At 34.7% G+C, this 23,458-nt stretch overlaps 1 protein-coding gene across 1 annotated transcript in view; it reads right to left on the bottom strand.

Annotated features, from left to right (window-relative positions):
• CDH12 (cadherin 12) overlaps nucleotides 1-23,458 on the bottom strand; it is an 843,825-nt gene that overhangs the window by 194,083 nt on the left and 626,284 nt on the right. The window contains exon 4 of the mRNA XM_039842741.1: nucleotides 19,539-19,951. Within this exon, the coding sequence (XP_039698675.1) occupies nucleotides 19,539-19,769 (231 nt within the window). The 5' untranslated portion in view covers nucleotides 19,770-19,951. The remainder of the gene's footprint in view (nucleotides 1-19,538; nucleotides 19,952-23,458) is intronic.

Raw genomic sequence — 23,458 nt, 5'->3', positions numbered from 1 at the left:
ATCTCCACTCCTTTCCTGTCCTACACGAGTTGATTTTAATCAAGTTGAGTTCTTATTAACAAAACCTAACATCGGTTATTATGTGCTATGTAAAGATTTGCTGGGTTTTGTCAGGTTATAATAACTTTCAACCTTTTGTATTGTGCTTATATAATTTAAAAAAATGTTTATGATCTTTTTTGGTATATACAATGTCTAAAACACAACCTGATACAGAGTAGTCATTCACAAAGATTTGTTTAGTTAAACAAATTTAGTAATCTATTTGCTAGTAGTATTGTAATTTTCTAATAGACAGATCCAGTTAAACTTTTTATTATATATCTCAGCAGTTAAACATGTCTAAACAACCATTATATGCCTTTTCTACCTACTATGTCAGTTTATCTGCTATCCAATTATCGCCCTTTTAAGCTGCACACACCTGGAATTAATTTAGTCTTGGATTACGGTGACAATTTTAAACTCTTTTCTGTGGTACATTATGAGCAATTGAGGAAATTACAGTCTGTTCGCAATACTTGGTATTCCATGGAGTTTTTGAAAAAGCTGACAATTTGGAAACTCAAAATTCCTAGTGAGAGTTCAACCATGAAACCAGCAAATATTGCAAGAACATCATCTGTCCCAAGTACACTGATCTTAAAATGAATATCTAATATTTTACCACCAATCAGTGTTTTGTTGAACTCTAAGGCAAAGTTTCTCAAAGTGTGATCATTGAGACATCTAAATCTGATCCATGGGGGTTTCCTATTAAAAACATGGATTCCTATATCCTACCCCAAACTAACTCATGCTCTGTTAGGAAGGAATCGGAAAGTCTTTTTTTAAATTTCTTATAACAGTTACTCCATGCAATTATGATAAATTCTAAAAAAACCCCATTATAATAAAACTTGACAGCTGTTGCAGAGACATGGCTGATTCCTCCTGAAGACAATCCGTATGGACCTGGATCCTCCCACTGCCCAGCTCATGGTATTATTTAAATTATCTATCTCTGAGCTTGTTATGTAGGAGACACTGAATAAGTAATAGCTATAATTGCCATTTTTTTCTGTATTACAACAATATCAAGTCTAGGAGAAAATCACCTAGAGGCCAAGAAATAATCTTGGAAAACATCTCATTGAGTAGCCATTTTTTAATGAAATACAATATTTTAATTCTATAAAAAATTATTCAACATCACTATATACAGTATACTGTAGATAGTATACAATTGGTAAGACAAAGATGATTCTGTGTCAGCTTCTTGGTGCTTGCTTTTAGATAGACCAAATCAATAAGGTTCAATTCAAAGAGATGGTGAGTTTAACCCTGGCTACTTTACTTAAAAGAGCAGTGACCTTGGCTACCCTCCAAAATTTCTCTTAAGTGTTGCTTCTGTCATTTCTGCAATAATAATACACATGTGAAAAGATACAAATTATTAAAGCAAAAGAGCTGCTAATCTTTCTCTTCTATTACCCTTTGGAAATGATTCAGACTTGGAGTACTTAGTCGTTCTCCTCACTTTACCTTTCACTTTGCCTTAAAGTAGAAAACCATCTTCTGGGTATTTCTAATCAGACAAAAAGAGGATGAGAGAAGAATGGTGGAATAGAATAGTAACTAGAAACCACTTTTCAGAGATTGGGAAGGCTGTGGGTTAAAAAGAGCTATTTTGGGGGAAGCACATAAACAATATGAGAGAGAAACTAATAAGACTTTAAAGAGATATTACATGGGGATTATAGGTTTTATTCATTGTTTCCAAGATATGAAAATACAGGATTTGAGTATTTTGAAATTTCTCCTATCATGTGGAATATTTTCTTGTAACTGCAGTTCTGCTTTAGGATTTAAAGATGTGGGTCAGAGCTTTATACATTTCACAAGACCTTCATTAAAAATCTTATGAGGAGTAAAGGAAGAGATGTGTGAGAAGTCTTTAGCACGTTGTCTTGCACAAAGCACAAGTAAAAATCAACAACGCTATCTATTAAAATTATTTTTCTTTTATTTTTACCTCTACCATAATCTTCTTAAAGTATATCTCTGCTACCTTGTTCTCACATTCCTTCATAACAATAAAGGAATAGTTGTTGCTATTTTATTTCACAATTTATTGGTTTCACTTCAAAGAGTGAAACTGGAGACCTAAAATTATGTGTGATTATCTTCTTTCAGCCATATTTCACAAAACCTTGTTTGTGAATATTTTCCTGACAATCATTCACCTATGACAGCCCACACTGCCTCCCTCTAATTTCCCTTCTATTCACGAAGGCACATAACCAGTTGTGTGGAGACACAGACCTGAAATTTAATTTTGACAATTATTTTGTGCATACATATTGAGGTGTTGTGTTTGCTCATCTGTTTCACCCCTTTGCTTTCTAATAAGATAAGAAAATGACAAATTTTACTCTTTTTGTTTTGATTTGCAAGATTTGTTTTTCCATAACCATCAATAAATTGTATTCAAAAGTTATTTTTACAAACGGTATATATATTTGTTGCTTTCAACATAACTTTTGTTGTCAAGCTTTACGGGATCTTTTCTTCAGGTAAAATAAAAATGTACTACATTTGTTCAATTTACCTTAAAGTTTGTTGAAGCATGAGAATGAGTTTTTAAACACTTCATCATGAAAGTAAGCAAAATATAGCAAATAACAGAACTTCCAACCAAGGGACTATTCAAAGCAGAGTTCAAAACCTCTTAGGAATATACCATTGTATATTTCAACATCTAATATTTATGTAGCAAGAATGTTTTTCACATTTTTAAAAAGATAGCTGAAGAAGATTTTCTTCTCTCTCACATTATCTATTTAATGATGATATTTTTCAGGTTTTTTTTTTTTTTTAAGAAATCTCAGAATCTTTCTTATTAGGGAAAAAGAAATTATACCAGATAAATGAAGAAAGTCTGAAGTACCACTCTGTGTTGCTGATTTGTCTAGAAATATTTGGAGTGGTGCCTTGAAAGTCTTGCTGCTCTGAAACTCTTCATTTCCACTGAAACATAAATGCACTTGGATGTTCTTTAGCCGGTAATTGAGTAATTGTGATGTCCTTCTTCAGGGACTAAATTAACATATGTCTTAAGTTGTAGCCCGTTCGACATCATCCCTTTATCTTCTTGAAAGTGACATCATGAGAATGAATAATAGTGCAACGCTACGTACCTTCCCAGAGCTCTTCACCAACAGCCTGGGCTCATCAGGGAGTTGGCTTCACTCTCTGTTAACACGCTTTCTGTGCCAGCAAGCATATTAAACACTGTCAAATGTTATCCTAGCTATGTAGGCACATCTCTCTATCACGGTGGCCACTCGTCTAGCTTTGTAATTGGGAAGACCTATTTTTGGACTCCAGCAGCCCAATATTATGAGCAACCTGTGACAAATGACAGAACTCCATCCCTCAACTTTCTTACCCTTCATGTGTAGAAAACAGTAGCACTAGCCTCTTAGGGGTGCCGAGAGAATTAATGAAATAAATTCTAAATACTCTCCACATAGCAATCAGAAAATATTGACTTATGGGTGTAATTATTGCTAACATTATAGCTCACTTCTAACATACACTCTATCACCCTCTCTCTCACAGGAGTTTTCAAATGCATCCTGTTCTTATCATTCCTAAGCCTTGAATCAAAGCCATAGTTGCTTATGCCTAAATCTTTATCTTTTAAGTAACATCAAAGGAATCATTTCATAGTCAGCAAGAAAAATCTTCCATTGTTCTTAGAAATTATGTTAACATATCTCAGAAGCTAAAGTTGTTCCCAAGAGCATCAGGATAATCAAAATAGGCTGCAACTTGAAGGACCTAGGTTTATTTTTTAATTCTTGTCCTTTACTTGGCTGTGTCCATTTCCTCTCATAATGTGATTTTTACTATCCACTCTTGTCAAGAAAACTTTTTAGTCTTTCTTTGTACTTTACTTCTAAGGTATATTTAGGTCACTTGCTCACACTAGAAATCCTTCTCTTTTAACTAACTTTTCTGGAAACACCATCTCCACTTCATTTTCTCCCCTTCCAACTTCATCGATTCAAATTCTATAAAAATTGAAAATAATTACTAGAGCTGGAGGAACCAGTGAGCTTATAGCCAAATTATCTCCCACCATAATATTTGTGCTTATCTGGAGGAGTTCTGATTTTTCCATATTTGAAGCCAGAAACACTTTAGCTGGAAACTTTACAATTAGTTTCTGCTTCCTAAGAAGAAGACTAGGATTTACTTTTGGACCAAACTTTTTCTTAGATCTGGAGAGAATGAATGCAACAGCGTACTGTAGTCATATAGGTATATGGCATAGAACCATCCCACTGATGTGAGAGCAATGTTTTCTAACAAGATGTGTAGTCTGGCAAAGGTCTGCCCAAGTCTTAGCTGATATTGACTGTTAAAATTACATTGCACTTTTTTTCCTATGCATCTATTTCATTTGACAGTTTCTAAAAGAATAGAATAATTTTCTAGTAGTAATGTGGAGGCTATTAACATGATTATGTCCAAAGTATGTAGAATATCTGATTGAGGACAAATTGTCAGAAGAATAACAACAACCCCTAGGAGAAAAGTCATAATGATGATTAGAAAAATTCTGCATCAAAGACCAGGCCACGGAAGAATGATGTTATTTTAGGCCTAGAATGCAGCTGGTTATGGATGCTCTGTTGATCAGCTGCAATAGGCATGCTCCACCCTTATCCTCCTGCCCCAGGCAAAATAGCTACAGGCTAGCTGTGATTTAATCGAGCTATAGCAATATGTTCATAGCCTTTAAGGCCAGGAAGTTTTCTAAATGACATACACACTAAAGTGGCCATATAATTTCTCATTTAACAGGAACACTTTTGAAAGGAAAAATGGAAGTTATTAATAATTTCACCCTGGCTTCAGCAGCAACCCTATACCCAACTGGACTACTGTGGAGCAGAAAAAACTCTTCCTTTGCATCAGGAGGGGCAGCCCTGGCCTTGGAAAATGAGCAGACTCCTGCACTGCAAGGCCACATGAGACTGGGACAATGGCATTATCGCACTCTGTCCCCAACTCTATGCAGAAGAAGCTGCAAGGAAAACTAATTCGTGAAAGGTGCGAGCCAGGTGAGAAAGGACTGGACATCCCACCCAACTGGCACATGGGGATTTGTTTTCCAATATTCTCAAAATAGCAAGTAAGAGTGACTGATCTATATTGTAGATCTATATCACCGAAGCCTAGGATGCAAGGAATATATTGAAATTTATATTTTAATTCCTCACAACGTTCACTCTACCCTTCTACCTAAGCTCACATTGTACTCAACCTAAAATCCTCACAGTCCCTGTGCTTATCCACTTATCTATAACTTATTTGTTCTTCTGAACTCTCATCCAGGAATCTTAGTGTATTGAGAGTGCACATAATTATTTTTCTGTAAGTAATTATTTTACCTAATTGAACTAGGATGTTCCCCTACTCACTTAACTATTAACTTAATAGCTGCCTTGATCATTGTTGGATCAAAAAAAATCACTTACTAGCATGCATCCATAGCCATTAATAAAGGCATTGCCTATGACATATGAATGTGGTTATATCAAAACTGACTGAATGGTAAAAATTAAATAATTATTTTTAGATATATTCAATGCCCCATATGATAACTAAAATTTGGTATTTAATCAAAGATTGCATATGACAGAAATATCTAATCAGTGGAGGCAAAAACTAGAAATGTGCCAGGATAATTAATTAATGAATACGTGTTTACATAGACTGATGAAAATGCCATAACTAACACTTAACTTTGAATTTAAACATTGGCAATCTAAAATATGATTTCTAGATTTCTCCCATGAAATGCAAAATTTCAAAATCTGCATATAATTGCAAAATTAATTTGTAATTGTTTATTGTAATGAATATAAATGAGCATACATTATACATAATAAATGTTTAAACCAATTGAAGAAAGGAAAATGGTGTTTTTAAAATGTTTAAATTATTTTTCTCCACTATGCATATTGACACTTATTGTATCTTTAGTGTGCTACAAGACTCTGATCTTAATTTTCTTCATGTCTTCACATGAATATATTAGGTTTTCATCAGACTTTCCCACTACAACCCTGAATAAACTTGTTTCATCCTTACCTTGCAATAGGAATCACTGCACTCTTGACAAAGTGAGCTCAATGAATTCTAGTAATAATTTTTCCCTACTTCTTGTCACTATATGGCCCAAATTATATTATACTGTTGTTCTTGTGCTATAGATACACTTGGATACGGGAACAAGAGCTGGAGACATAAGCATGCTTACGGTGCTGTGAGCTTCTTGGCAATTCACCTAAAGGGTAATAGTGGGAACAAGAATCTACTCTGTAAAATATGATAGATCCTACATACATAATGCTCTGCTCCAAGCAGTGAAAAATACATTCTGATGAATCTAGATATCCCACATTTCATCAGAAATATTACAATTTCTACACAGCCAAAAAAATGTGTGGAGTGGGGGTAGCATAGTAACATAAATGATACTGGCTGAGAACCTACATACACATATGGAGCAAGTAATCTCCACACATATGGAGCAAGTAATCCCCACAACCACCTTAGTATTTTATTTCCATACTATCCCTAAAGACAAGGATGCTGAGGTAGTAAGATTATTCAAAGCCACAAAAGAGCCCATAATTCTTTCACTGTACTATGCCAGTCTTCTCCCAGGAGACTCATTTCTGACAATGAGCCCTCTGAATCTTCAGGACAGAGACAGGACTGAGAGGACAGTTATTTTGAGTGTTCATAAATGAACAATCTAAGCCCATATGGTGTTCTTGCTGTGTCATGGTTAATGGTCTAAACAAGAGGCGGCACCCTTTTTTCTGTAAAGGACCAGAAAATAAATATTTTAGGTTTGTTGTTATTTCTGTCCTAATTACTCAACTATGCCATCTTGTGTGAAAACAGCCATAGATGATATGTAAACGAATAAGAGTGGCTGTGTTCCAATAAACTTTATTTATAGAAACAGGCAGTAAGTTGGATTTGATCTGAAAGCTATAATTTACTACCCCTTACCTAAACTCATATTTGAAATAATGTTTAGGTTTTCCTTTATTGTCCAAAATATTTCTCTAGAACTCCTTGTCCTTGAAATAAAGGGTAGCATGAGCAGCGGCAGCTGTCAAGCAGAGTGGCACCTTCAAGGATGCTTAGACACTTGCCTCCAACAGGGGAAAAGTGTGTGATTAAAATTCTTTAACCAAACTCAATTTTAAAACTCCTCTTTCATTCCAGGAAACCGTTAAGCAATGGGAACAGAAAAGGGGGTAGATTCTGGGCGGTTTGTCAGTTCAGACTGGGAATTTGGGGACATAGATTTAGTCAGGAATATCTGGAAACTAACATGGCTTACTGCCATCCTATTCTCATTTCCACTATTTCTGCCCCCAAATGATGAGGATCGAACCTTGATGTTTCATGGTCCACAAGAGCCAGATATTTACGAACCTTCACTTAACCGAAAACACATTGTTTGTGCAAATTTTCATGGAGCGATGAGGAAATTCCACTTTTTTAAGGGCACTCAAGTTGTCAAATATGTTGTCATTCATAGTTCTGTGTCCTCTAGGAAACCAAGAGATATGCAAAGATTCACACACACACACACACACACACACACACACACACACAAAATGTCCTATACAGTAATTCCTTGATATTTGAAAATATATTCAGAAATTTTCAAGTCTTTAATGACACTATCCGAAAAGAGTTTTAGTGTATTTTTGTGCATATGTTTTCTTTTTTTTTTACCTGTTTGAATAGCCTCTATTTCTTTCTTTCCTAAATTTCCATTTCTTTTGTTCTCTTAAGACCTTTTCTAATAAAAAAAAAAAGATAAAAAAGAAATGAGAGAAGGAAAGGAAGGAAGGAAGAAAGGAAGAGGAAGGTAGAAGAGAGGGAAGGAGGTAAAGGAGGAGGAAAGGAAGGAAAAGATAAAGGAAGATTATACCTACCCTATGTTATCTTTGGTCTCACTTTTATTTTCAACTGTAGTTTTAAAGCTAGGCTTTAAATGGGTTAAGAAGCTCTGATTGTTTAAATAAAATGTTTCTCCAATCACTTGATTGAAATGTAACTATTGCTAGTTTCCATGTTCTTTGACACTACATGAGTGCAGCTATAGGCTTAAGGAGTTCACTGTTCTAATTTGTAGACAGTTATGAAGCAAAGGAGGAATTTTAATGTGCTGAGCATTAACATCCCTTTTCTCTGACCCAGGTATCTCATGTCTTCTTCCAATATGCATAGAACTGTTGAAGACTAACAGTTTATGGTAGTTGACATAAAACAACACCAAAAGCAACAGCATTCTTTAATAATGAGTATAAGTATACATTAAAAGTCTACTCTAAAATGGTTACACTGATATGTGCTATATAGGAAATCTCCTGCAAGTAATCTTTATGGGAAATTCCAGAAGTACAAAATATATGCTTTCATAATATTAATTTCACATATTAGTTGTATTGATTAAATGTCAGTAGCAATAAACCACACTGTGCCTCATGAACAATGAAATGTATATTGATGGTACCTTCCATAACAGTGGTTTTGCTTTTTTTCAGCCAAGGAAGTGTTTTCACATATATGTACTATGCTTAAAGTGTACCAAAAGAACCCACTCATATTTCAAGTGTATGTTTGTGAAGTATAACCATGTAGATATTCATAAACTCAATGTTGTTAGAAGATAAGAACATTAAATTCAAAATCTTTAATATTCAGGTCACTCCATACTCCATTTTTCTACAGGTAGTGTTTCCCAGGGTAATTCTCTAATAATTCCATTAGTTTCCATCTCTTATCACCTGCTATAATTGCAAGCAATAGATGTTCATCAATTTTAGCCCACAGAGAGCCCTGTTTTCCAAGGAATAGAGCTAATATTTTACAGAAAAACATTCAGTAACACATGCGCGCGCGCGCGCACACACATGCACACACACACACACCCTGAACTGTACTGTGACAAATGCACTTGAGATATTTCTGGTGAAAATGTAATCTGGGTATGCAATATCATGCTATATTATTAACCATATGAATTGACACACATGTATTTAAAACTTTCATGTAGATCATTATTATGACACTTGAAATTAGAATCAAAGCCTCCTCATTCTTTATCCCAGCTTTTAAGTAACTATAATCAAACAACACCTATGAATAATACAGAAAAAGTCTAGAAAAAAAGAAAGGATTGAAATATAATTATATGTAGGGTGAAAAAAATAACAAAAGGAACACAAAGAGGAAGAAAGGAAAAGAAGAAGGAGAATAAAAAAAATTTAAAGTGCTCAAATCTTAATGCTATCCATACTATTTTTGAAATGTTGGTTTTAGTGTTTCATGTATTTACTTAAAGATACTTAAATATCATTTAAGTTTCTGCCAATTCAATTAAATACATTAAACCTTTATGATGTGGCTATTATAAAATAATTAGCATGCTAGAACAAAAAATCAAATTGAAGAGGAGAGATAACTGGCATACAGTAGGCATTGACTATTTGATGAGAACGTTAGTACATTGTTTTTAGTACATTGTTATTTAGTTGGTCTGTTTCCATTTTGGTCAATTATCCTTTCAAACATATTGATATCTAATCATATTCAAAGATGATTATTTCTGAGATAGCCTCATGTATTGATAGAAATTATAAAACTGAAGGATATGTTAAGAACCAAAGTGTGAAATAAAATATTAGTCTTACCTAATGGTTCCTTCTGGTGTTTTGCTACAAGAGAGCAGGTAGCTGAAGATGCTTTGATGGGCAGCAAGGTCAGTCTATTTGGCAGCAAAATGGATTAGAAACAAAACCTTGATTTAGGGCACTAGGATATACTGCATAGGTTCTCAGATATGTAAGCGAGGCAGAAGTCAAAAGAATGCATAAGGCTTTAAATTTTTTATTAAGACTGAGTTGATATAATTAGCCCTGAATCTCAAATGATTACAATTACTCTGATATTGAAAGCTCACACTTTAGGAGTAAACTGAACCACAAAAAGTACTTATGGGATTCTCTGAAAGCTACATGACTCACAGACCCAATAGATGATTATGGGATTCTCTGAAAGCTACATGACTCACAGACCCAATAGATGATTAAAGATAGTTAGATAGATGATGATGATGATAGATAGATGGATAGATAGATGACAGATAGATAGATAGATACTTGAGCTACGAAAACAACTTTTAAATGTATTAGTATAACTTTATGACATAATTTACATTTTATCAGGTGCAAAGGGTTTATATATGAGTCAAAATATCACCCTAATATTGAGTTAATTTAGAAGAAATTCTAGATAGACATTATCTTTGCAATTCAATTATAGCTATTTTAATAAGCTATCATACTCTACATATGTTTATTTTTTTCTTTTCTATTCTTTTCACTAATCCAAACCCAAATTTTACATATAATACAAGAAAAGAAAAAGAAAAAGTAGTAAAAGAAATTCTATTGCCACTGCCTTGGCTTTCGTATATGTAAAAGTCCATGTTTTTATCGGTAGATCTCTTTGGAATGTTGGTGTTTGCAGTCCCACCCTGGTTTCTCTTGGATCTCTCTGTTTTTAGTATCCTGCTTTCTCTTCCATCATGTTGGCCCAATATGTCTGCAATAATAAATTGATACAATCATCTGTTCCTTTTTCTCCTTCCCTAAAGCTTCTTGCTGGTGAAGAAAATCAAACACTGCTGATTAATTCTACCACTTGAAAATCTTTTAAAAGTAAATTCCCTTGAGTTTTAAGTCAACCAGTACTGCTTTCTTCTAACTGACAAGTCAGCCATGCCATCTTTATCAGCATCTATTTGTGTTTATTATTTCTGTTAAGGTTAATTTTATGTGTTAACCTAGCTGGGCCAAGTTGCCCAGCTATCTGCTTCAACTTTATTCTGGATGTTTCTATGAAGGTTTTTTGAATGAGATTAAAATTTAAATCAGTAGACTCTAAATAAAACAGATTACCCTCCATAATGTGGGTGGGCCTCATCCAATCAGTTGAAGGCCATAATAAGACAAAGACTGACCTCTACCTCTCATAAATAAACAAAGACTTAATTCTTCCAGCAGAAGACTTTTCAGCTCAAACTACAACTCTTTCTGGATCTCCAGGCTCTCAGACTACACTGCAGATTTTGAACTTTCACCTCCACAATTGCATGAGACAAATATATTTTAAATAAATAAAGAAATATCAATATAAAACATATATAAACATTTCCTATTTATTTTGATTTTGTGGAGGATTCTGGCTAATACAAATTTTGGTACGAGGAGTGGTTCTAGGGGAACAAAATCTTATGGATGAGTTTTCTTAATTGGTTCTGTGGTTTCTGGAAATAACTCTCTAATTTAATTACAATTAAACTTACTAATGTCTCTGTTTCTGTTAGTAAAGACAACAGGGGTAGTCCATGGTATGATGTGGCAATAGAGATATACAAAATATCACCACTGGATACTCCTAAACAAATACTTACAAGAGGCAAGAATCTGGGTGATTATGTACGTGATACATTTTTGACAACTTCATGATTATAATGATATCGGCTAGTTGTTCTTAGCATTGCCAGATGTCTAAGTCTGTTTGAGCTGCTATAACAAAATGTAATAGAGTAGGCACCTTATAAACAACAAAGTTTGCTTTTCATTGTTCTGGACACTGAAGTCTATGACCGGGGCATCAGAATGGCCTGGGAATGGCCCCCTTCTGGGTGGCAGAGTTCTCACTGTGTCCTCACATGGCAGGCGGAGCCAGGAAGCTCTGTGGGCCTTTTTATATGGGCAGTAGTTTCATTTATGAGGGTCCCATTCTCATGACCTAAGAACCTCTCCAAGGTCCTGTTTCCTAATATTCTCACTTTAGGCATTAGAATTTCAGCATGTGAATTTGGGGAGACACAAACTTTAGAGTATAGCACTGAAGAAAGTGCAGAAAAAAAAACAAATATGCTCAGAGATTTGAATTCCCAGTTCAAGTGCCACATGAGTGACCTGACAGCTTCTGTCTGTCTTGAAAGAGACCTTGTTCTCCTTTTACCATAGAACTGAGATTGTTGAAAAACAAGCATAGCATCTCATCCCATGCAAACTGAATTCCTAGCCACTCAGTGTGTCTACTTTTAAAATAAGTGCATTGCTTGTGAAGGAATGGGATCCTGAAAGTTAGACTGCAGATGTGTAGGAAGACCCTAATGAAGCTGGGGACATCGAGCCCTTAAATTCTATTGAGTCTTCTTTGCTCTCCACCCCCATCTGAGATTAACACTGAACGCTTGAGAAAATTCATGGAATCAACTGTCCTGCAAGAAGCTGCTAATTTGTCAAGACGCACCCTCACCATTCTCTTTTGGTTCTAGGTCTGTAACCTGACTCGAGCCTCAGGAGGCCCCTAACGGTGAAGTATAAAGTATGACCCATGAGGAAATGTGTTACACACCAAAATAACTACTTGCTTTTTTCTAATTTATAGAGACAAAACTCCAGAAAATACATGTGAGAATAGATATTAACAGTGGGAAATAAAGGTGGAAGAAACATAAAGTTGAAACAGGTTGAATTTCCTGATATGAGTCAACTAAGAAAATATCCTACACCCAACGTTTCACTAAATGTTGCATTTAATGTTATAGTTTGGAGTCAGAAAATGCTCTAATTGTTTGGCTGAAACAAGGAGCAAAATGTCCACAGTTAATGAATTTTAAATGTAGGCTTGCCTTGGATTCCTGTAGAAGAAGGGATTTAAAGGCTTAGGAAGATGGGAACACTAAACCATTTTCCATTTAAGACCTACTCACCCATATGTGGGATATAAACCTAAAAGCAACAAATAAATAGGACAGAGACTCATGAATATGGACTATAGACTAGTGGTTACCTGAGGGTAGGGGGTGGAAAAGGAGGGGAGAGGTAAACAGGATAAGGGGACCAAATATAGGGTTTAGAGGGAGGGTGAAGTGGGTAAACGGGATCAAATATATGGTAGCTGAAGGGAACTAGACTTTGAGTGGTAAACACACAATAGAATATACAGATGTCAAATTCTAATGTACACCTGAAAATTATATAATTGTATCAACCAATGTTACCCCAATAAACAATAAAAAAAAAAAAGACCTACTCACTCACTCCAGAAAGTTCCAGAGAACACATCTTTCACTATGACTATAAAAAGGAAATTTGAGAGAGGAGCTCCCGCATTCTTGAAGAGCTCTGTGACGGCTCTTGTCTGTAGGACAGAGCTTACAGTGAGAGCTGAATTGGGAAACCTAGATGCAATAGGAATAATTGGATCCTGGGGTGACAGGGATCGAGTGGCAGCATGCAGTGGTCAAAGACAAGGTGGATGTACATACCAGAAAGGACAGCAGAGACAAGGCAGCAATCTGAATTGTCTGACACACAGAGACCTATGGCACTGGCATTGTCCTCAGAAGGGAAATAGATAAGAAGCCTATGAAATTCTCACATGATCTGTATCAACAGAAAAGTTGCAGTCGAGTGACCAAAAATCTAACTTGAATTATAAAAAGAGTCATAGCCCCTCAATCTATTACCAGACACAAGCCAGTTTCAGACCCAGAAACCCTGGAATGAAAGGAAGTCTTGGTTCTCCTGACGAAGGACTCCATTACACCATAAATCACAAAAAAATTTATACCGTTCACCTTTCTTTCAGCTTTCCCCAAGGGGACCTTTCACCAGGGTAACTATGCATGGGGAAAAGAGGAATAATCGGACCTCTAGGGAACTACTAGACACTGGCTCTGAACTGGCACTAAGTCTAGAGGATTCAAAAATCACTGGATCACCAGTCCAAGTAGGGGCCTACGGAGGTCGATGGAGTTCAAGTTCAGGTCTATATCACAGTGGGTCCAATAGGTCCCCAAAGCCATTCTGTAATTATTTCCCCTGTTCCGGAGTACATAATTGAAATAAAGAAATAGATATACCCTATAATTGTGTGTATGTATATATCTATGTACATATACAATACACACATATGTGTATATTATATGTATATAGTTTGTAACTGGAATAGCTATACTTAGTATATCCGCAACGCCTCCTTGAGTCTGCAGCCTGCTGGCCTACCCTGTGGATTTCGGACTTGCACCTACACAATCACATGAGCCAGTTCCTTAAAATAACACATTCTCTCTCCTTCTCTCAATCTGTCTGTCTTTCTCTCTCTCTCTCTTTCTATACACCCATTTTTACACCTGCATGCACACACACACACACACACACACACACACACACACTCTATTGGTGTTGTTTCTCTGGAGAACACTAACTAATAAGTTATTTATCACATCAAACCAGGCATATCATAGATCAATCTCTTTTATCTATACTTTTGAAATCTACTCATCGTATCTATCACTTTCTCCTTTCTTTAAGCTCTAGAGAAAACCAATAAAATCATTTTGATGAAGGTCACCTCTGGCCCACCAACTGCCTAAACCAGTACAGCCTTTTCAGTCATTATTTAATTTGACCTGTGGAGTTCGACATTGTCATTTTTTATTCTTAAAACTTCCCTTTTGACTTATTATCCATGACACTATCTAATTCTTCTTCATCTGCTTTGCAGTTAAAAATCGGGATTCTCATATCTTTTATAATTTTTCCTAGACTGTGTTGTCCACTTATATGATTTTTACTCTCATCTGTATACTGATTACTCCTATGTCTCTACCATTGGACTCTTTTGCAAACCTTACATTAATATATCCAAATACCTGTGAGACACTGCACCTGGGTACTTCTAAGTAACTGTGGATATAGATTATCTAATGGTGATCATTTTATTTCTTACTTTAGAAACAAACCTTTATAAGATACTAGAAAAATAAAAGTCAGCAATCTGTGTCAGCTTCTTTTTTTAAACTTCTCCCTTTCTTTTATTCTCTATATGCAATTATGTAGTAATTTCTTTGTCTTATCCTTTATATTCCCATGACCAATAGATCTCGAAACCTTTTATTATCTACTTTTTACATCTTCAACTCTAATATCTCTTTTCTTTCATTAATTCCTAGACAAGCCTACTGTAATCTTCTATGTATGTTTCCTATTTCCATACTGGTTTCTCTGTTTCCTTTGAGTCTTTTAAATGGTCTCTAAGTGATCATTCTAGAACTGAAAATCTGGCCAAATGAATCCTAAATGAAGACACTTTTGTGGATCCTGACACCATTAAGAACAAATAATACAGTAGCATACAGCATTGAGACTATAGTTAATAATACTGCATTGTATATTAGAAAGTTGCTAAGAGAATAAATCTTAAAAGTTCTCATCACAAGAAAGAAGAGTATATGTATGGGAACAGATGTGAACTAGATATTATGGTGATCATTTCACAATGTATACAAACATTGAATCATTGTGTCATATACCTGAAACTAATATGATATTATGTGTCAATTATACCTCGATTGTAAATAAATAAACAAATAAGTAAGAACAACTCCTACTGATCTTGATATAATGGAACCTCTCCACATGTTCTGTGTTTATTTATTTGGAACAGGTGGCTTTGCACTGTCTGACTCTATTGAAATACCATTATACAGGCTCACCTTGAACTTTCAAGCTTCAGTGCTTAAGAAAACGTTTCCTCAGACTGTTTCTTGTGAAAGAATAAAGTCAACCTTCAAGATGCCTTTCAGGTGCTTCCTCATTTAAGCCTTTCTTGAATTCCTCCATTTTCTAGACCTTCTTTTGTTTCCATTGTCCGTAATCAGGGCTCCACGATCATATGTTTGACACAGTACTGATATTATTATTAGCTTTTTAAGATCCTTTGTAAGATAATAAACCATGATATTTTCTAGTGCAACGGAGCTAAACTACCTGTCTTAAAAGCCTAGTTTCAGCATTTAGGTGTTGGGACATGAGGAAGTTACTTAACTTTTCTGCATGTCAGTTTTCTGACATGCACAATAGCGCTGTTGTGAAGATCACACCATTTGTAAAGCAATAGAAACAGTGCCAAGGAAGCACTCAGTAAAGCCAACCTATTAGCCTCCCTATGCTGGGACCTTTATACTTAAATTTATCCCCACGAGGCTTAATACTTTTTCAAGTTGTATGTTTATATTTCTTTCAGTTTATTTTTTTTGCCATTTAAAACAATATAAATTTAAGAATTGTTGATAACAGAGATCATCTGAAATGACAACTCAATTTCCTAATTTTTATTTGAAGATAAAATGAGCATTTTCTTGATATATAGCTTTGAAGTTATGATGTAACTGAGTACTTCTCAGACATATGCATGCAGTTATATATGTTGGTGTAAGCAGCTAACTTACTGTGCATGTGTGTATGTGTGTGTGTGAGAGAGAGTATGATATTAAAAATACAGGTTTTATTGGTGGGGAGTTTGAAAAATTGATAATGTCTGAATTAAAAATTTTTGCCAATCAAATTAATTTCTGTGTTACTTTGCAATATAGCATGTTACATTTATTCGGGTAGTATATTAAACACAAAATATCTCTTGGAGGAAAACATTGGCCTTATCTCTGACACACGTGTGCTTTCTTTGTGTGTAAACTAGAGTAATATAAGCAATACCGCAGTTTGGTCTTTCTTGAAAGAATGTAAACATTAGCATCTCTTCCTTCTAAATATAACAATTGTCGAGGCTTATATTCACTAAGCCATTCAGATCCCTCCCTCTCCCATAAATTTCTTCATAAATAAATTCTTTTATATTTGAAGCTAGGGAAATTGATTTTTCTTCTCAATAAGGGGAGTTTCAATAATAGGAAGTATACAATTATAGTTTTCCATAGACGCTTTTGTTGCAAAGAAACAAAGTTAAATCTAAGCGCAATTATAGTTCAGATGACCATTGTACTTGGCATTTTCCACCTGCCTCTTTCCTTAGTGTTGAATCTATATTATTTATAATAGTTTACTTTTCTAGGAACTGTCTCAAAGCCTTTCTAAAGAGAGCAAGAGCATAAATATGTATATATATGTTTACAAACATACATAATGGTTCGAATTGGTCCCAATGTTATATTAATATTCCCACATCTAGAATCATCAAGATGGTTAATTAAACTTTAATTAGTTTCCATGGGGAAAGGAAATTTTGGCAACTCTTGTATCATTTGAATTAGAAGCTTACATTGCCTGAGAACCATGGATTTTTATTACACATTATAAATGGAGAACCATGGGCCTGTGAAAATCATGTTTTTTCTGTTTTAATAATAGGTCAAATTTTAGAAGTACTTTTTAATCTATTTATAAATATCAATTCATCTTTAAAATGACTTGAATGCCATACTATTGTAGCAATTACAAAGGTAGAATTCCAGACTATCAAACAAAACTTGCATAAGCAACTCCTAGATCCTTTTCACTTCTGTCCAGTGGTAGGTGAAATGCACTCTATTTAGGAAAAAATAGAATTCGGTTTCATTATTTTTTTAATAAAATGCCAACTTTCTCACCTCAAATTCAAATAGCTGAAAACTAAAGATCTACTTCAATCAAAACCAAAGCCTACCTTGTCATCAGACATTTGTCAGACTCCTCCATGCAATGTCTAGCTTCCATCACAAGCTGGGCTGAGATAACTGACATCCATGAGCCAGTTTCAGACTGTGCTGTCTCTTCATTTGTCTTGGACTTCAAAACTCAATCCTTATACTAAATTAACTCACCAGAAACAACTGTGCCAGCACAACATGAACTTATCTTACCACAAAAGTGTATCCTGAGATCTATGGAGAAATCATACAAGTAGAAGTGACTTAAAGCAAATTAGGGTTTTCCGTGGTTTGGACTGCTTTTCTCAAGATTTTCTAAGACCCTTCTAGTGCCCAAGGCTATTTGTGGACAGCAATGCCACCACGTGGGGTCCCCTGGGCTGGACTGAAACTATCTGGGCCTTAGTGTCCATTTCTCCCCTCAGTGTCCAGGGGAGAAATAACTTTCTGCTCAGTTCTGGACTTCACCAGACCAGATTCGTTGTGGAGATCCAGTACTGGCACTTAAGGATTTGTCTAAGGGCTATATGATAGGTCCCAATTCCTAGTAGGTAGCGATCCTGTCAAGGACATTGCTCCTGCTTAATGGCACTGTGGAGTTTTTACAAGATTACTAGAAACTGGACTGCCAGATGGTACTCAAGGCTAATTTGGTGTAACACAAATCTTATTCATAGATAGGAATATTTCCCCACAGGAACTATTCACCTAGGAGCTCAAATGCCTTAGGGTAACCCTGGCTATGTGTTCATTGTCAGTAAAGGTTCTGTTGGAGGACCTTCTATACTGTTTGTTTAATATGTTTTAAATATATTTTTAAAAAGGAAATTCTGAAAATTTAGTGCCAAAAATTAAGATCTTGAATGGGTTTGCTTCTTTCAACCTAACATCAAAATCCTAAGACTCATCATGTTTCTCACTAGTGTAGGCTTCCAGAAAGTTCTGTCAAGAGATATAATTTTCTATATCGGCTTCTTAATATCTCTCTTACTATGGTTTCCCTTTCTTTCTTTGGATTACTTTAAACTCTCTCCAAGCATATCTGTTTTATCATTATCATTATCATTATTATTATTAAAGCCATGACAAAATATTTTAGAAAATTAAAAGACAGAATTAACAAAATGAAAATAAAATAGTTATTTTCCTGGAAAAACATATTTTTCCAGTGGCATTGATAAGTTCTATCTATTCTAGATAAGGCAAAAATTTTATGTAAGGAAAATAGCAGTAAAGCATCGATGTGCTGAAACAGAGGTTGCCAACATTTTGTAAAAAATAAATAAATAAATTTCTATAAACTTGTAAAATGATCAGAACTTATGTGCTGTGTTGAAGATCAATGTGTACATAATTGGGTTCTAACATTTTTTACTTTGGCCATAAATTGCTTCATAAATAGCTTGCAAAGCATATAAAAAAGAAATTATTTATAAAGCATAAGCAAGCCAAATCAAACACTTCATAACCACAATCCTAATGATGTATCACATCTTTAAGGGAGAAGGGAAGGAAGACATCCTGGTCATTCAAGGATGCCAACAGTAGTTTAGTATATTTATACCTGGTGAGCTTTTAAATGTCTCTCATTGGTCAACAATTTCAGAGTATCTGTTAGTAATAATACTTACAATAACATTTTTAATGATATTTATATATTTTAATTTTATATCTTTAGCAAACAATGCCAAAAATAAAAGAAAAATGTATATTAATTTCTTAAAATAACCAGGGAGAATTGAAATAAAGAGGGATTAATGATATTCCAAAGCTTACCCGAATCACTGAATCAGGATGAGAAACCAGGTCTCTTGAACTTCACTGCCAGTGTTCTAGTCACTGGTTTGTTCCACTCCTGTGCAAAACATCCACACACAATACACAATGCATAATCCCCCTTGCCACCAAGGGGTTGTCAAAAGAAACAGGCCATTACCTTTCCCACGTACTGAGGTTCGGAGCCCATGTATTCCTCCAGCACAAAAAACTGATTCCATACCCAGCCACGTTTAACTCGTTGGAAATGAGATCGCTGCCCTGGCAGGCGGATAACATTTTCTCTTGGTCCTGTGGCTAAAGTCTGTTGTGGCTGTGATTGAAGTGGTGTTAGGAGACCTCCATCAAAAAGGACCCAGAGAAGCAGGGATAAACAGTTCCTTGTAAGCATTGGCAAAGGCTTTCCTGCAGCAGAGTAATAAAACTCCAGCACTTAATATAGAATTGTGGAATCCAGGTTTGAGGTGTCTGTGGCCTCTACCACTTATTCGCTTTTATTGCAGAAATGATAATGCAGGCATTAATCCTTTTGATGAAAAAGCTTCTGCAGTATTATATTCCATCTAAAGGGACCTATGAAACAGATTAACAAAGATACATTAAATTGATAGAATTACATGATAGTCATCAAACCTCTCCTTATACCTGGCAACATTTAAAGAAAGAGAGAGGAAAGCCTTTTAAAGAATTATATTGATAAATGTTCATTGCGATTCAACTTCTTAACATGGATAAACTAAGCTTTTTACAGACTTGAAAAATTATTAGTTAAAATAAAGTAAAAAGTGTATCATAAACTGAAGCGATCATTTTTTAAAATTTAATAATCATTTTAAGGGGGAAAAAAACAGGATCACTGGTTTTAAAGTGAATGAAGAGTGAGGTTTCATAGACCCTGTGACATTTTGGGTTGGATAATTCTTTGCTGCCGGGGAGCTCTCTGCTGCTCATTTTATGATTTTGAGCAGCACCTCCTTTCCTCTACTTAACAAGGTAGCATCCTCCTCCACACCCAGTGTGATAACCAATAGTATCTGCATTGTCGAATACCCCCTGGGAGGAACAAAACAGGCTAAGATTGAGAATCACAGATTTAGAGACTAAGAAAAAAAAATAAAACAATTTTTAAAAAGCAAAAAATTCCCTGGTAGAGAATACAAAGAATAAAAAAAATACATTAGTAAATGTAAAAGTGAATAATCTTAATAAAATGTAAATGACATAAACTGTTAGATGGTTCTATAAGCCTTTATAACCTTTAAGTTAAAAAAACAACAACAAAATGTTCCTCTAGACTTGGTTTGCTAGAAACCCGGATATGTGAAATTATTTCATAGATGGTGTCTAGCTCAGAGCAAACTTGGATTCATACCAGATGGACAAACTCTACTTGTCATTTAAGTAAAATGAGCTTTGAACTTCTCTTTAAAATGAACACTTTTTTTCATTCATTTATCTAAGGTTTATGGAGTGTCTACAATGTACTATGTCATTTGTTATACAGTAGATAAGAAAATATCTTATATAGTAGATAAGAAAATAAGACAATCCTTGCCTCTCTTAAATCAGAAAAAGAAAATAAGTTGAGTCAAATAAATAAGTGAGGGCAAATTTACCAATGCTGTGAAAATAAGCAGACAGAATTCCTGATGGCAAAACTTAAGTCAGCAAAACTAAAGTTAGTAAAATCTTGTCCTAGGTAACAATTACACTGAGAGCTAAACTAATACCAGCGATCCCGTATTTTGTAAGCAGAGCTGGGGAAAAAATGTGGCCAGAGCCAGGGTGGTTTTATATATTTGGCACTAGGGGCACAGTGCTCACAGCTTATGAGGTTTCCAAGGGCCAACAATGTTGGAGGCCAGAAATTATACGTAATGCTTCCAAAACAAGAAAACTTAAGTCAAAATCAATACATGCTTAATTCAACGTCTATAAAACATGGCATTTTGTCCACCTGTCAGCTGTAATCAGTTCAATGCTTATTCAGTTACATATAATAAAAAGTATAACATGCTCTTCACAAATATGCAAATTCAACATTTAATGTGGAAGCAATTCATCTTGGTTGAGATAAGATGTAAGATGGGGAGTGTCCAAAAGTTGTACTCTAAAAAAGTATTCTATAATTGCACTTCCAAAAGCAGAAATAAAATAGGGTATTTTTTTTTATATAGTCTGAAGAGATGTGACTTTTGGATATTGACAAAAACATAAGTAGTATATATTTCATTGCATCTTTTCATTCTGGAAAATTAATGTTCATAAAAAGTTAATAGACTTATTGTCCAAATTGATAACCACTAGCCATATGGGACTATCTAGTTGAAATTGACAATTTGAGATTAAGATGTGTTCTACTTTTAAATTGTGTACCAAGTTTCAAAGACTTAATATAAAAAAATGAGAATTTAAAATATCTCATTCATTTCTATGTTTATTATTTGTTGGCATGATAATATTTTGGATCTATTACATTAAATATAAATAAACTATTAAATTAATTTTATCCATTTATTTTTACTTTTAATGCGTTTACTAGAAAATTATAATTATATATGTATCTCACATTTGTGGCTTGCATTATTTTGTATTGGACAGCACTAGTTTAAATATTAGATTAAATCACAAACTGTGATTTCTACTTAAGTAATGTATTCTTAACATACAAAAGCAAATATTAAACATAAATGGTATCATGTCTGTGTGACAATGTATTTAAGAAGTCAGAGAATATTTGCAACTGTTTTCAATAAACCTCTGTAAACATGGTATGCATATTTCCCTCATCTGTTTTCAAGTTTAAATTGCTAACATGGACATCCAACATGTTTTAATTTCTTGAGCTTTCGGTGTCTTCCACGTTTCTTCCCATACTTAGGTCAATCCTCACTCCATCGTATTCTGACACAGTAGAAAAGATGAATGGCAGAAACTCTGATGTCCCACCCCTAGCCTAGTATGTGGAATGAATTAGGTTGTATTTCTGCCTTCCTCGTCCCCGAAATTTTTCTCCTCCACTATTGTGAGGGTGTGAGGTATCAAAACTAAGATTTTTAGAGAGCATTGACACCTAAGGTTATTTCTCTAAACAAGTGTCTTCTTATTCGATAGTAGAAATTTTTGATGTTTTGGACATCTGGATATGTCATCATCACTGTCACGAGTCTGACTCCAGCTACCCTTTCCTCTTTGGAGTCAAAGTGTCTAAAATCTCAGTGTTGATTCCCTACTTGAGATATTCTTAGAAATTCTAATCTACTCATGTCATTCTCCATCTGTTATATTACAATCTGTGTCTGTAATGTGAGGGGGTTAACTCCTAAATGATTGGTAAGTAGAGAAGAATATGAATGTAACACAGAAAGTATGTTTTCCTTAAGCGGATTTCCCAATACATTAAACATTTATATCACCAAAAGCAGCAGCTACACACAAAATATTGTACTAAGGCTCAAGTTAACGGGGACCACGGAAGAGCATAGAATGGGACACAAAATTCCAGTTTCCCTCACGTCCACATTCAGTTCTTCCCTTCGGCTCTCTTTGGACACACATGTGATCTTAGTGTGCTGTATTCTCCGTGTCTTTGTGCATTTCTCTCTTTCTTTTTATCTAAGTAGTTTGGTCCTTACTTATCCTTGCCACCAAATTACTTTCACCATTTTCCTTAAAATAGAATCTTTTATTTACTAGTAAATCTTTTATTTAGTAATATTTATTTGTAGTTTATTCTTGCTAATATTTTCATTAAGATTATGATTGCTAAGCAGTAGCTGCATAGTTTTGGGGGATCTGCACAGAATCTTACTTTTTTTTTCCCCCCCAAGAATGGTTCTATTTTAATATAAATTCTGCAGAATGCAAAGGGTTTTAGGAACTCACGTATCACATTGTAGTAGAAACATCTGTAATTAAAAATGTACAGCCTTCTCACTACACACTGAGGAACTAATATACGACATGGTGACTATAGTTAACAATATTATTTTGTATATTTCGAAGTTGCTAAGAGAGTAGATGTTAAAATCCAGGATTTTATTATGATAATCATGAATTTAACAGGGCCTATCTCCACAC

Source organism: Pteropus medius, unplaced genomic scaffold (assembly GCF_902729225.1).
Source record: "Pteropus medius unplaced genomic scaffold, Ma_sr-lr_union100, whole genome shotgun sequence".
NCBI lineage: Eukaryota > Metazoa > Chordata > Mammalia > Chiroptera > Pteropodidae > Pteropus > Pteropus medius.
The sequence above is the reverse complement of the archived record's forward strand: the minus strand, read 5'-3'. Positions and strand labels throughout refer to the sequence as shown.